This window comes from Lepisma saccharinum, chromosome 3, assembly GCF_977018435.1.
Source record: "Lepisma saccharinum chromosome 3, izLepSacc3.1, whole genome shotgun sequence".
NCBI lineage: Eukaryota > Metazoa > Arthropoda > Insecta > Zygentoma > Lepismatidae > Lepisma > Lepisma saccharinum.
The window spans coordinates 2183017-2199287 of record NC_139231.1 but is presented as its reverse complement, the minus strand read 5'-3'; the positions used below and the strand labels follow the sequence as shown (position 1 = coordinate 2199287).

General features: G+C 38.3%; 1 protein-coding gene across 3 annotated transcripts in view; it reads right to left on the bottom strand.

Moving 5' to 3' along the window:
* LOC145984901 (uncharacterized) overlaps positions 1–13408 on the bottom strand; it is a 70598-nt gene extending 57190 nt beyond the window's left edge. The window contains exons 1-2 of one of the 3 annotated variants that reach the window (XM_083118277.1): positions 13235–13408; positions 803–909 (exon numbers count right to left, since the gene is read on the bottom strand). In XM_083118277.1, coding sequence (XP_082974403.1) covers positions 803–909; positions 13235–13260 — 133 coding nt within the window. In that variant the 5' untranslated portion in view covers positions 13261–13408. The other 2 variants (XM_083118275.1, XM_083118276.1) reach the window with 2 other exon arrangements.
* Between the last annotated feature and the right edge of the window lie 2863 nt (positions 13409–16271).

The window sequence follows — 16271 nt, the reverse complement described above, 5'->3', positions numbered from 1 at the left end:
AGAAGGTGTTAGAAAGAGTGGAAAGGACAAGAGAGAAAGAGGAGAGGCGAAGGGAGAAAAATGAAGGAAATAGAGAGTGAGATAAAAAGTCTAACCACATTCTATATGAAAGTAATTATGTTTAGCCTTTTAAGGTGAAAGTACAGTTGGCAAGTGAAAGCCACCTGCTAGAAAGTTCCTAACAACTTTCTAATAGTCTGGAGGGAGTAATGTTTGTGTATATATAATGCCCTTTTTGTGTATCTTGTTACTTTTGTACTTGATACAGAGTCTGATGAAGACCTTGCTAGAAGGTTGAAACGTTACGTTTAGTTTATGTTTTTAATAAAATAAATTACTGCCTTGGTCAGAATACTTAGTTTTTCATAATCATGGAAACAAGGCTTAATGGTGTTATAACTGTTATTCATGTATTTCCACAGAGGTGCTCTCATTGATTGATTGATTTGCTTTATTTTACTTTGCTTTTGTGCCACTTTTGGCTAATTTGCGAAGATGGGGATGAGTGATAAAATTGATGAATGGACACTCACAAACATCCATTCAAACCTGGGACCCCTGAAAGGTGCTCTCATAATTTACAAAAAACACACGAGTACATTATTAAAATTTAAAGTGTTGTTTGTTATAGGTCATTATCTTACAATTTTCCTTTTTTTTTAAGGCCAACTTCTGATCCAAAATAACAACACCCCAAACAAATAGCATCAATGGTCTAAAATCATACATTTCATGCAATATTGCGGAATGCACAAGAAATCTACTCACTACTACCAAAGAGAAATACAGGAAAAGTACATACCGTCTATAGAGACAGATCTTTGTTCCTTCTGAGGCATACTGAATTGATATCTGCGCTGTTTACTTGCTACCTGATCATCACGACCATCCTCCTCTTCGTTCCTGGAACTGAAAGAAAGTTACACTATATTAATTCCTCAGAATTAAAATAACAATGAAGAGAGACTTTTCAACCTCACATATTTTCATTCATTTGAAATTTGGCATACTGAAAGGGCCGCCGGACACCAGAGGTAGAAAAATATGCAAAGTTACAGATCCATACTTTTGTATTTCTGAAATTACAGGGGTGCAAAGTGTGCAATTTTGTTCAACACCTTCTTAACTTTAAATTGCAATATTTTGGCAATCAGGGTACCTACCGAAGTGAAACAGGCGGGAAAGCTATAGCATGCTACGCTGAAAATTCAAGAACCTTAGATTGAAACTCGCATTTGTAACACCGTTCCCCTCCTCCCATGTTTCGATCTTGGAGATGCCTAAGGGACCAGACTTTTGAATTACCCTGTATTTCTAATAATTGGGAAAGTAAATATCAGCTTTGTGTATATATTTTAAACAATATTGTGTATTCATGATGGATGTGGTAAACGCAGTTTAATTTTGTATTTCTATGTTGCAGAATTTAATGGTTAAATCCTATTAATTTCGAACAGGGACGATGCCTCCATGTAGGAAGTGAGGAACTTCCTACAGTTCATTTGCACTTATTTCGAGTTCTCTCTTTTTAGGAGTTTAATGCATTATAAAATTATGAGCGCAATGTAGTACGTACAATTGACTAGATTAGCTACTGTCAAGAGTTGACTGCTTTCGCACACACCAGCAGCAGACGAAAGACGATGGCCACAGGCTTTCTGCCGGTCGCTGAGGAATCACGGCGGTCATCCTGCAGACAGATGGGTGAGGGGTGGAAGGGGCAGCGAGGTTGCGAAGATCTGCGAGGGCAGAGAAACCAGCAAGTTGTTCGTCAATCAGTGTTGCCAATCCCAGCAAAATGGTACTAAACCAAGCACAGTTTTATATTTGTTGGCACTTAGCACCCTGCTTTTGACATAGTGGTAAAAATCTGCAAAAGGCAGTCCCTGGGAGAGGAAAAATCTAATTCAATGGAATATGTTTTCAGGAAATAGAAATAATATTATGTCCAAATCTTATTTCTACTTCACCAGCGGACATGTTTCAAACGAAAGGGAGTATCTGATCCAGCGTCAAGCTTTTTTACAACCATGCCATGATCCATCTTCTATAATTTCTTCATGCTGTCCAATTTAGTTCATCAGGAGATTTTGTGGTAGGAAATGGGTGGAAATTTGGAGGTAAAAAATTTTCTCAAACCTTTTTAAGTTCTATGTTGAACCCATGTTGTACATTGCACAATTTTAAACTATTTTGGGGGGAAATTTATACTATTACATAACTGTTATGGAAGTACAAAACTTTAGAAAAGTAGATGCAGAATTACAATTATCCTAAAAAAAAAGGGGATTAATAATAAAATCCTAGCACAATTTAGAAACATTGAGGCCTTGTGGGGCCTCGTTTTCTGAATTTCCAGGTGAATTCCAATTGCACCTGTTCATACGTCATTCCACACAGACGAGCACAACAACGGCTGTTCTTTCTGCTTCTGTAAGCATTTCTTCACATAACTTGCAAAAGAAATTTATTTTGTCACAATATAACTAAAATGTATAGAGGCTATAATCACCCTGTACATGCTCTATATCATATGAATTTGCGACATTGCTAAATGCACATACTAAAGAGGTATAATGAGTACATACTGCATTTATCTCGTGTAGAATGATTTTCTGAGTTACATATTTCCATGTACATGTTCCACAAAGTAGTACCACCACTATAGTGAATGCCATGAAAGTAATACAGTCAATGTTACACCACCCACCTACAGTGTTGCCAATAAGCAACAAATTCAACTTTCTAATAATAACTGCAAAAAAGAAATGTTAGAAAATAGTACTTAATATAAAGAACACTGTGATGTATTTTTTTAAAATGGAATACTTTATTGGCCATTAAGAATAAAATAAAAAAATGTTTCCATGAAATCCACAACAATTTTTTTTTTACTTCAAACTGTAAAAATGATGGAAGCAAAGAGACAAGAAGGTGAGAAAAAATAGTTAAACATTCTTAAGGTTTACAGATGCCTACAGTACATATTTTATACACAAAATGTATAAGAATTTGAAGTAAAATGTTCCAAGAATCATAAAAATTTTTGGGTTATGTAATGTAAAATATCATCGCTGGCTAACTTGTATTCTAATTGATCACATAAAAACATTCAGCAAGAAAGTTTCTAATAAAACATGGAACTTAATTTTAAAAACACATGCAGCATCTTTTAGTGTGACATGTCAGCTATATTTTGTTTTATTTGAATGAATCTTGCGATGAGTGATGCCTGTAACTTGTGCAAGGCTTTATTTACTTACAGGAGGAACAAAATACTTCCCATAACTCCACAAAATATTGTATTTGTACCTTGTCCACAATAAGAATCATCACAATCTCTCTTTACATGTATCTAACAGTGGCAGCACTAGGATAACTCATCTAGGGGTGCTGTGAGATTGTGGATTCAAATTAAAGGGGTTTATGCTATGAAACAAACAAGTATGTTTTAGCCACTACATAAAATACAAATAAACTTTTTCTATGAAAATATAACAATGGAAGTGATAGCAATTGTCTTAATTTTTGTGAATTTGTGTCATTTAGCATCACTTTTCTTATACTTTTGACAAATCGCGATGATGATTATGTTCATTCACACAACAACTAATTATGGATTGATGAGGATGAATGATGATTAGATGATATTATGAATGAACACTCATTGAACTGTGCTACTGAGGCGATGTTTCATTTTTGCAAAATTTTACCACAGCCAACAAACACATGCTTTGCAAATTGAAACGCACAAGGATTGTTCAAGGCAGGCCAATGGTATACTATATTATGTACAGTAAAACCTGTCTATCCCGGAACATGATGGTTCCGAGCAAAATTTTCCATCTTAACAGTTTTCCTTCTTATACAGGTTTGACTTTAAATACAGTATAGAAAGCTGCAGGAAATAATGGAAAGACAGATTTACATTTCGCATTACTTATAATGTAGAGTACTAATGCATGTACGAGGGTCGTTCAAGTCAATCGGGGACTTTTTTTTAAAAAAAATAGAAGAACAAATTTCAAAGTGTGGTAACTGGATTTATTTTTCCACATTACCTCCTGCTACAGTTATACACTTATCCCAGCATTTAACTAACGACTGGAATGCTTCGGCATAGAAAGATTTATCATTACGGCGGAACCATTGTAGGACATCATTCTTCACTTAATCATCAGTGTTGAAATGTTTTCCTCTAAGGAATTCCTTCAGGGGTCCAAACAGGTTAAAATCACTTGGCGCTAAGTCAGGACTATAGGAGGGTGTGGTAATATCTCCAAGCCGATTTCCTGGAATGTTTGGAATGTGCGTTGAGCGGTATGCTGTCGTGCATTGTCTTGCAAAAAGAGAACACCCTTTGTGATGAAACCCGGATGTTTCTTCCATAAACTCTTATGCACATCACGCAGAACACTGCAACAATACTCACTGTTGATAGTATAGTATTGATACTTGCAATTTCACAACAGGTTATGCGACAATTGTCCAGGATCAGCTGCTCCATGCGCTGAATGTTCCCAGGAATGACTGGCGTGGGCTGTGATCCACCACGACCGGGATCATCAGTAATAAAGATACGGCCATCTTTGAAGTGCTTACACCATTCAAATGTCTTACTGCGACAGAGTGTCTCATCACCGTACTGAGCTTGAAGTCTTCTGTAAATTTCAGCAGGTTTTCTGTCCTCGTTCACTAAAAAACTTCATCACAACACGCTGTTCCATGTAGACGTCCACACTGTTGTCCGCCATCTTGAATAACGGTCTATGCAGAAGCGTGGGAAATAAGCGCCGCCTACCAGTAACAGCACACACTGTTGCCAGTTCCTACTGCATACAAAACTTCCAGCCTAGGCGTATATTTAAACCTGGAAAAAAAATAAGTCCCCGATTGACTTGAACGCCCCTCGTACGTACATAAATAAAAATGTGATACATTCGCAATAAGCATAGCAGAGATTTCATCATATCATCACTCATGCCCATCTTCGCAAATTAGCCAAAAGTGGCACAAAAAGCGAAGTAAAATGGACACTCACAAACATCCATGCCCATGCCAGGATTCGAACCCGGGACTCTGGCATTGTAGCGCGATGTGCATAGAGGGAAAGAGAAAGATTTAATAAGAGAGGTGAAGAAAGATTGAGATAAACGTGAAGAAAAAAGAAAGAAACAAAGAGAGATAACAAGAAAAATAGAAAGATGACAAAAGAACAGAGGAGAAATTGACAAAGAAAGGTGGAGAAAGGGGGTAAGAGATGAAAGAAAGAAACGGAATCGTAATAGCTATGAGTATTGTAGCGCATTCTTTCATATTTTGTTACCGATAAGTGAGTGGCAACAGAGGCATGTTCCACTTACAGTATTGCATTGTTTTGTTGCGAGCGAAAAAAATAAAGGAAGAAATTTCCATCTTCCGTTTCCATGTTAAGGAGGTTTCCGCCTTAAGCAGGTCATTTTCAGATATAAAATTGGTCCGTTCTGGGGACTTTTTTTTTTACAGGTTTCCTTCTTATAGAGGTTCTGGGATATGCAGTTTTTACTGTATTACACTCCAAGAAAGTGGTTATAAAATGTAAACCAAAAAGAACAAACGGGCTGGCTGAATAAACAAAAATGGAAACAATTCTCAACAGCAATGCTGGCGAAAGAGAGACAGCAGCTGCCGATCTTTGTAGAGACCGCTGCTACTACATCAAAGCCTCTGCTGAAGTTAGAGTATTGCTGATACGCTGTACAGACTTTTCATAAATCCCGCTGTCAGTTGTTGTACTTATGCAAAATTATGTTGTTCCTTGCTTCTTTGTTGTAGGAAAGATTTCTGAAAAATTATAAACGATTCCAATTATTATCTTACTTTGTTTTTTAATGTCCGCTTGGCAGGCACATACATCACCATTACTTCCACATGCTAATGCACCACACACATTCCAAAATAGTTCCGAATACTTCTATAAAGCTTGTGAAAAATCACTGAACATTTGGAACCATTATTAAATGTCTGTTATATCGGTGACACATTAAAATCGAATATTTTGTGTTTCAGATGGTTCGTACTGACCAATTGTGTATTGCGGAACATAGTTGAAGGTGCTTTTTAAATGAAAATAACTTCGATTTTTCACATTACGAGTAATTCTTTTGGTTCCTGTCTTCCGTTGCGGAACATACAATATGGCATGCACAGCTGTGGATCATCGTGCGTCGTGCATGTGTTTTGTCGATTTGGAGAGTGTATGCAGTGTTGCAACCTTCTTAACTGAAAAATAGCTACTTTCGTGTTCATTATGTCATCAAAAATCATTCACGGATAGCCCCACGAACCATTGACGGGATAGCCCCACGGACCATTTCCGGCAAGGTTAGGTTAAGTAAGCATATTTTTTTTAAAAAAAATCTCGTGAAAAAAGGCACGTTTGGAAACACTGGCGAGACCACGTGACTTTCGACGCTCTGGCCTACTGCAGGTACATGATGGAAACAACGGCATAATGTTGTCGCTTTGCACAAAATGCAAGTTTATTATATCCGAAGTGCTTATTTCTTGTTGTGTGGCATTCTACAGAGAAAATACCTCCACGAACTTTCAAAATGCAACAGAAACTCATTTCCGTAAGTAGTTTCTTCTGTAAAAATGAAGAAATGTGTCTCCGATATAACAGACATTTACCGAACCATTACCAAGAATTATATTTTCAAACAAAAAACACACCCTTCTAGAATGTGCCGCTCTTAATTTCCTTACACTAAGTTTTAACTTTCCCAACCGCTTATCATCCATGTTGGGTGATGATTACTGTGTTCTGACAAATGTTTTTAGTCTCTCCTTACCTTTTTTAATGTGCTGTGTTTGTCCTGTACAGGTCCCTTTACTACTTTTAACCTTCCTTCACAAGATTTTTAAATTCTTTATTCAATTCACATGTAAGGATTTTTGATAAGGGGATATTTCACCTTACATAGATCAAAGAGTGCAAAGTACCCATATGTGCAGAGACAATCAAAAATTTTAATTCATTCATTTATTCCTTGAGTGTGCAATCGGCAGCACAAGGAAAGTTTATCCTGTTACAGTTCCCGCCACTAGGTATTCTGTCATCTTGTCATCTGCTGGAAGACCTTGCGGTGCTGGTGAACCTTAGTACACCCTCGAGAAATTTGGGAAGATTGTGTTTCATACGAACATCTAACATTTGTCATTGTTTTTAGCTCACGGAGATGCATTACACTAGCCAACAGTGAAAATGTATCTTGAAAGAAACCAGATGTTCTTTACTAAATCAACCACACTGATCACAAAAACGACCATGAAAATCTCCGATTAGATCTAGTTTCCAAGATATGAGCAGGGAGGGGGGTATCAGCTAATGATAAACATTCCTTTCTTACCTTCCCAACAGTATCTTCAAAATCTCGCGGATGATAAACAGAGTGATATTGTCCCCTTCAGAAATCATGCTGGGTGTATTGTTGTTGTATACAGTAAACGACGAAAGCGGTAGTGGATCTAGTGCTACTCCATCACCTTCAAAACCGAGTACATCGAAAGATACTGATTTCCAGTGTAACGTAGTCTACACAGCAACATAAAATCACACTGTGAGTTGAATGATCTGGTTAAAGATCTACAATTGCCTAAATTGATTGATTTGGTGTTTCAAGTCCACTTTATGTACAGTAAGGTTAATCGGGACTGGACCTACAGCTTAAAGTGGGATCCGAACCACTATGTGCCTCCACCGGGTATCGAACCCGGGACACCTTGATTACAAGACGATGACTCAACCACTGCACCATCGGGGAGGCCCTACAATTGCCTAAATGAAAAAGAACTGTTGGTGTCTAGACTGTAGCAGTGGAATTGTCTTGACATGATGGTAAGTGTGACTGCGTTTCGTGACCGTCATACTCCATTCCTTCCATTTTCAAAAGTGAAAATAACTTGTTATTTTGTAGTAATATAGAGGGTCTCATGGTAGCTCTGAAAATTGACTACAAAATAGATGATTGGAGATTGTTCATAGATTCATCAAAGTTAAGTCTAACGGCTGTTCTTCTGCATAATGCCAACTTGTTTCAATCAGTTCCGATTGGTTACGCAGCTTACATGAAGGAAACGTATAGCAGCATGAAGCAACTGTTATGCAGAGTAAACTATGACAGTTAAAATGGCATATATCAGGTGATCTCAGTCATTGTCATATTGCTTGGCATGCAACAGGGTTACACCAAATTCTGTTGCTTCTTGTGTATGTGGGACAGCCGGGCCAAGGCATGTCACTACAAACAGAAATATTGGCCTATGCATGAATCACTTCAACCTGGAAAAGATAATGTTATTAAAGAAGCACTTGTCAAATCCAGCAAAGTTATATTCCCTGCTCTTCATGTAAAACTGGGCCTTATGAAAAACTTTATAAATGCCATGGGTAAGACTGAGGAAACATTTTTGTATTTGCGTAAGACATTTCCAAGTCTCAGTGAAGCCAAATTAAAGGAGGGGTTTTTCGTTGGTCCGCGGATACACAGACTGTTCAAGGATAAACATTTCCATAATATTCTCGCAGGTGGTGATGAGAAGTTAGCCTGGGATTCCTTTGTTCAAGTGTCCACCAACTTCCTTGGAGGTAAAAAGGCAGAAAACAATAAGGATCGTGTGCAAAATCTTCTGCAGTGCTACGATAGACTAGGGTGTAATATGTCCTTAAAGTTACACTTCTTACATTCTCACTTGGACTTCTTCCCCGAAAACTGTGGTGCTGTTAGCGACAAACATGGGGAACGCTTCTACCATGAAATTTCAGATATGGAAGAAATATATCAGGGAAAGTGGAATGAATCAATGTTAGCTCATTACTGCTGGACACTCATCAGAGAATCCCCAGCAACAGAATACAAACGGCAGGCAAAGCGATTGCGCCTTCAGTAACCTTCCTCCGAGGGAGAACAACAAGGTAAATTACATGCATATGCTTTTAAGGGCAATTCTGAAAAAAAAAAACAACCTAGAACTACACTTGCATTTTCGGTACTATTATAGTATGGGGATGTCAGCTATAAATCATGTATTTCGCACTTTTTTACATTGCTAACGTACTATTTTGGAATGCGGAACATTTCCTAAGGTGAAATAATGCATTTCTAACTAAGATAATGTCTACTTCTTACGTTTACGAGTACTTACTGTTACTTGTTATTTCGATTCTGTAATACATTATGGTGGGCGATAGCGTACTGGTTTAGGGCACGTTGTGAGAGTGTTTTGTCGATTTATGCAGTGTTGCAACCTCGTTCACCGGAAAATACCTACTTTCGTGCCCGGACTTGAAATTATGCTAATACCTCGCAAACCATTGACGTTAGCCCCCAAAAACCATTGAAGTTAGCCCCACAAACCATTGATGTTAGCCCCAAAAACCATTCATGTTAGCCCCCAAAAACCATTCACATTAGCCCCAAAAAACATTTTCGGTAAGGTTAGGTTAGGTTAAGTTAGGTTAGGCAAGCATAGTGAAAAAAAATTTTAAAAAATTAAAAATACTCGACACGTCATGTTCTAGTGAAAACACGGCGAGTTTGAAACACTGACCACGGGGTTACGTCATCTGACACAAGGAACATTGTGCTCTCGTGCAGAAAGCAAATGGCGGCAGCAGAAACAGCATGTCGGACAGAGATTTTCGCAGAAAACAACATGTATTCGCATTAAAATGGATCAAAACTACATCCACGAACTTCCACAACGCTACAGAAAATGATTTCCGTAAGTACTTTCTCCTGTAAATTTGAAGAAATCCGTCATCCCTATACTATAATGTTACCGCATTTTCATGATCATTTTCATGTTCAGCACCCTCAAAAACATCAAAGATACAGAAAAAAAGTTAAATTTTGTTGAATAGTGTATAAGCGAGTAATTAGCAAATTTAAGTGGCAGGATTTACGTCATTGAAGTCAGGGGGTGAAGCTGTCCCAAGCTAACTTATCATACAGGTGCAAGAACAGAGCAGGAACTGTATATTTTCATGGCATTCATATAAATTTATGTTACCTTCTAGTTAGATTGATTGATTGATTTAGTTTATTTTACTTCGTGATTTGTGCCTCTAGGCTAATTTGCGAAGATGGGGATGAGTGATGAAATGGATGAATGGACATTCACAAACAACCAAGCCCGACCGGGATTCGAACCCGGGACCCTTGGCATCGCAGCACGATGTGCTAACCACTCGGCCACAGGGTCGGGCACCTTCTAGTTAGCTTTGATGGTGATAGTATTCTAGGTTATTTGCACGTGTTCCTTATCGTGATGTACGAAACCAAATTTTTTTCAAAACACGTGGTGATTTTCCATTCTGGATAGGTTAGGAGAGTTAGGTTTCATGGTGATAGTAATTGTACATTATTCTTTGATTTCCCGCATGTTTTTGTGCAAATACAATGGAAGTGATTTTAAAAAATTGTAAAAGTGGTCCAGGATGCGATAAATTGGATGTGCCGTGGTCACATTTAGAGGCTAGATGTCTCAAGTTATTTATGGTTTCCAAAAGTTGAAATAGGTTACATGTTTCGTGAAACATCGAAATCTATTGGAAATCAAAAATTCAAAATTTCCAAGGGTGCACAGTCGGTCACCAACCTCGACCTTGCCAGCTCTCATGTGAGTGCTTTCACCAAATGACAGGGGTGCTGGAGACAGCATGTGCTTTGTTCTCGGCTAGACTCTAGTTTACGTCCTTCTTAGGTTAGGTTCCATTAGTACTCATTTCACCCCTAAATATGTGCTTCATCATCGAAAAATGTCCTCAGTACGTTCAATCACGCATATCTGGACAACATCAGTTTTCTCGATTTTCTCCTCCAGGAAATTTTTCCTCGCATTGGGATTTACGGTAAGAATTGACAAAGTGAAAGTCTGTAATTTTCAGTATACTAACTAATTTTGGCCTCCGAATCACGAATCTGTTGTAAAAAACCGGGGGTCACGTCTGGAAATTGTACATTTTGATGAAACACTGTTCGTTAGCCCCAAAAACCATCCATGGGTAGCCCCACAAACCATTGACGTTAGCCCCAAAAACTATCCACGGGTAGCCCCACGAACCATTCACACGAGGTTAGGTTAGGTTCCATTAGCACTCATTTCACCCCTAAATTCATCGAAAAAATTGGGTTCGTACTAAAATTGAACATAATACATCATTTTCTTGTAAAACAACGGCATGGTTGGAAACAATGATAGGAGATTACATTTTCGTTCGTAAAACTACGCATACACACCTATATAAAAAAAATCCAATCGGCATTTTATTTTTCAAATTTCCAGACGTGACCCGCAGTTTTTTACAACAGATTCGTGATTAGGAGGCCACAATTAGTTAGTATACCGAAAATGGTACTACTTTACTATACCAGAGACACCTGTCAATGATTTATTTCGAACACTTCACGAAATAGTTCAATTTTTGACAAAGAGTAATTATTAAACCATTGACGTTAGCCCCAAAAACCATCCACGGGTAGCCCCAAAAATCATTGACGTTAACCCAAAAATTCACGATAGCCCCACGAACCATCACGGGGACGAGGTATGCCAACTAGGTTAGGTTAGGTTCCATTAGCACTCCTTTCATTCAATTTAGCATATACGGACAACGACACGTCATCTAATAGTGAAAAGTCTGCATGGGTTGAAACACTGACTACGGCGTTTACGTCATCAAACACATGGAACATTGTGCTCTCATGCAGAAAGCAAATGGCGGCATCAGCAATAGCGCGTCGGAAAGAGATTTTCGTAGAAAACCACATGCACTCGCATTAAAATGGATCAAAACTACATTACCGAACATCAACAACGCTACAGAAAATGATTTGCGTAAGTACTTTCTCTTGTAAATTTGAAGAAATCCGTCTCTGGTATAGTAAAGTGTTACCAAAATAACCTTTCCAACGATATATGACATGTATTTCTTAGGAAAAGGACGTAAACTAGAGTCTTACCTTGTTCTCTGCCAGCCTAAGCTGTTATACCCTAAGTCCTCTAAGTATCACCAGTTCGGCATCTTTGACATAAGCCCAGAGGAAGCCGACCGGAACCGTATCTGGTTTCGAGCCACCACCTGTTTTTCGGCAAAGCGCTGTTGTCACTTTTGCGTGCAGTGTTTAGACATCCATTCATTCACTGCGACGTTTTACTCCCATGGTCTTTATATTGTATTAAAAAAAATGCACAGTACAATAACACAACCTAGCAAAGATAAAGAATCACAACCTCGCGTTCAAAAATCTCTAAAGAAACTGAATTAGCAACATCTCATTTAGTCCACGTGGAATTGACGAGAGCTGTCATTTCTTGGACGGACACTATTGGTGGAAAAGGTTTCAGGGGAGGATTGACTGGACTCCACGTGGATCTGATATATGGTTGTAAGGGGGAAAACTGATCTTTCGGAACTTTCTTTGAAGTAAAGTGAGGTTTCTTTGGGGACCAGCACTATACCTTAGCAAGAGCCATATGAATACCTGGTTGTCACATTCACAGCAGGGGAGGGGAAAGAAACACAAATAGGAAGAAGGTATTTCAGATTGCAAGTGTAAAACAATTTGCCTTCCAAAGGTTTGAATAATTTACCATTAAAATCAATCCATAACAGTCACTGAAAATCAAATCACCATTTATCCTGAATTTGATGCAAAAAAGAACTAGACAGTTGTATGGAAAAAGAATGCCTTAAAAACAATAAATTCATCGTAATTGGGTAGTTCCTCGAACAATCGTATTTATATCCTGCTTAAAATACGTTACTATTGTATCACGATTGCACATGCATACTTTACATGTGTTTCTTAACCGAATAATGCCATGTAATGGTCCACCTCACATGAACAGCATTTCCGAGCATTTCTTTTAGAAGTATAGGTTAATCAATAATTAATCAAAATTTCTGTAAAATTCTAAGAAATATAAAGATGTATAGGTGATTTATTTATTGCTAAATAAATCGCATCAAATAAGTTTCTTACCGTTTTCTTTTCAATGTCGTATTGTTGAAATCCCACAAGCTCTTTAGTTTGTTTTTCAACGTCGATATCATTGTTCAATAATGCTAAGGGCTATGAACACAACATAACATATAAACAGCAATATCTAACAATAAAAATTAGTATTGTCAAAATAACACTTTTCAATTTAGGAAGCATCACAGGAGTACGCCAGAGGGTACACTTACGTATACAACATGATTGAGAAAACCATTCGGTTATGGGAATTTTGATTTCCTAGTAGCTGATTTCGTTTCTTAGAGTCAAAATAAATTTAAATGTTGAAATAACACTATCAGAAAGTAAACGGCAATAATTACTGCACTAATGGTTTCCACACTGCTGCAAATATAGTTGACATACTTTCCAGAAGTTTCATAAGACTTCACACAATCACGTTCTACACATTATTTTTAACAGCAGACGACGTAATATCTTGACGCAATCATCCGGGCGCGTTCCATAAGTCACACGAGTTCAACGATGGTCCTGATTCAACTTGTTTGGGTATGGATCCGATCTCAGCCGAACTCTTGCTGGCGTACAGTGGGATCTATGAGTATTACCATGCAAATTGTCCATTATCATGTTCTTGCACTTTAATCGCCCCAATAAGAGCTTAAAGAATTAAAAGAAAACTCAAAACAAGCTGTTGACAACTTCTGCACCAGCATACATAAAAATCCATCACCTAAAAACACATAGGACAAGAAAGTAAAGAAAACAATTATGTTATTGGATATGATTAAATATTGCTACTTTTTTAGTAAAAGTAACAATATGATATTGAACATTTCCGGTTTTGCAATTAAATATGTACTAGGGGTACATGAGATTGATTGAGTGATCAATTTGTTGTTTTAAGTTCACTTTATGCCCAGATAGGCTAATCGGGACTGGACCTACAGTTTAAAGTGGGTTCCGAACCACTGTGCCATTTGCCTCCACCTGATATCAAACCCGGGACCCCTTGATTATAAGGCAACGACGTTCATCAGAATGAAAACCAGAGGAACGTGTAATAGTGTTTACATTATGATTTTGTAGAACTAAGGAACAAAAATTTTAAAAAATAAATTAATTATACTTCTCGCAAATATTTATGCTCCAGGCCCCGTAATGCAAGATTATGCTCTGCCAAATACTTAAGGACATACAGAGTATTCGATTGAAGACCTCACGCTAGTGCTCCTTTTTTCTGTGAAATCAACAGTCCCTGTTGCTTATCAAGAGTTATGTTTTTGTGCGGTCTAAATTCACATTCTGTCCATTTTATTTATAAGGCATTGAATTTGACTTTCTGATATTTCGTGGTTTTGTAGTCGATAGCTTAAATGCCTTCAATCATCGCAGCCTTCATTTACCACCCTTCTTCCCAAACAGATTACAACAAAAACAGAAAATCTTATCTTTCCTCTTCGAGTACCAACTACCTTCTGTCGACCGTTTCCTCATTTTGCATCAAGGTACCTTTATTAGGTATGCCATTCCCGAGGTTTCGAGATTTTTTCCCATGATTCTGTGCGCGCTATGACGTCATTAAGAGGACAGAATGGAACTTAGTTCGTTAGTGTATACGGAAGCTTGAGATAAATGGGTCGATTATTTACTTATGCACACCTTTTCTTGAATGCCGGTGGAATGAGAACAAATCACCCTGTTTGTGCTCTTGGCACGTGCAATAATAATAGAAGAAAATCGCCTGGAATAAAGTGATCATCGCAAAAAAACAAGTTGCTGCAGCAGGATTGATTCAATTTGTTCCTCCAAATTTCGGACTTACTCAGTGGTGCAACCACAGGGGGGGGGATTGCACTCAACCTTCGATGGAAGTCAATTCTAGGAGGGGCAAACATTGATGGCCAAAGGCACCTGCAGGGGGCACAGAGGAGCAATTGCCCCCTTCTATTTCAAATTTTATACAAATAAAAATACATTTCGTAAAATTTTCTTGCTCGCTTCGCTTGCAGTGCCTGCTTTTCTCAGTCTCGTCAAGTTCAGAGCCGTAGCTAGGGGGCGGCGGGAGTCGGCCATGGGCGCCAAATAATCTAAATTTAAAAAAAAAAAAGTTGTGAAAGAGAGAATGCCTTGGCGACATGTGATATTATTTGTTCCCTATTAAATCAATATTGTTTTAAATTGCAAAAATTGCATCTAAAAATTTTCTTTCTCATGTAAATAATGCCCAAAGAAGCTATTCAATATAAAGCATACTTATCAAAGCAAGGAAAATTTTATCAATGATTTTTGTATTATCAATATAATGTGTTGTATACACGTCTATTATATTATAATTTAAAGATATCTTACAAATATAATACTATTTTGCTGGCTTTAATTTATTTTATATGTGCTTTAAAAAGCCTCGTTGGTTCAGTCGGTAAATAATCTGACTGTCACGCTGAAGACGAGGATTCTGTTCCCAGGGTGGTTGGTCTCGAGGGGGATTTTCTCAGCAACGTCCTTGCATGAAAACTGTTTTGAGGTTCACCAGGGGTCTAAAAAAATAGTATTTTGGGGCCGGAACGTGATGCTAACACCACCTTCATAAATGGCCGGGATTGTGAATCATAATCCCTATATTCATTCATGGCATGAAGTTAAAACTTACTGCATATTTAGTCGCACACCGTGGCCGTTCGGTCTAAGGCGTCATGCTTTGGGCTCTGGCTACGGAACGCGCGGGTTCGAGTCTCCAAGGGGAAGAGTAACAACTTTCCTTCTGAGGTTTCGGACTGTGTATGGGGCCGGTGGCCACCCACCATTCTGAGGAAATTGTAGAGCTACGAATGAGTAGCGTAATCCGGCCATGGAAACTTACAAAAATGACTCGGGGGGTCGTCGTGCTGACCACACGCCACCTCGTAACAGGTTGGATGATCTCCCGCCTCGGCAGGTGGAAATGAGGCCGGCAGTCGGTAGGTAGGCCTTAGCCCTGTATTAGTGCACATTTGAATACATGCCGCGAGAATACACAATAGGAAATTTGTTTGACTCAACTCAAACATACTGCAGAAACTATTTCCATAACGATTTAATAGCCGGCATCCGTGGCAGAGTGGTTAGCAGATCGCGCTACGACGCCAAGGATCCCAGGTTCGAATCCCGACCTGGGTATGGATGTTTGTGAGTGTCCATTCATCAATGGACATTTCCACTAAATTTTTTTACAACAATTTTAAAAACTACACCCTGGAAAAATGACCCCTGCAAGTTCTCGCGTTT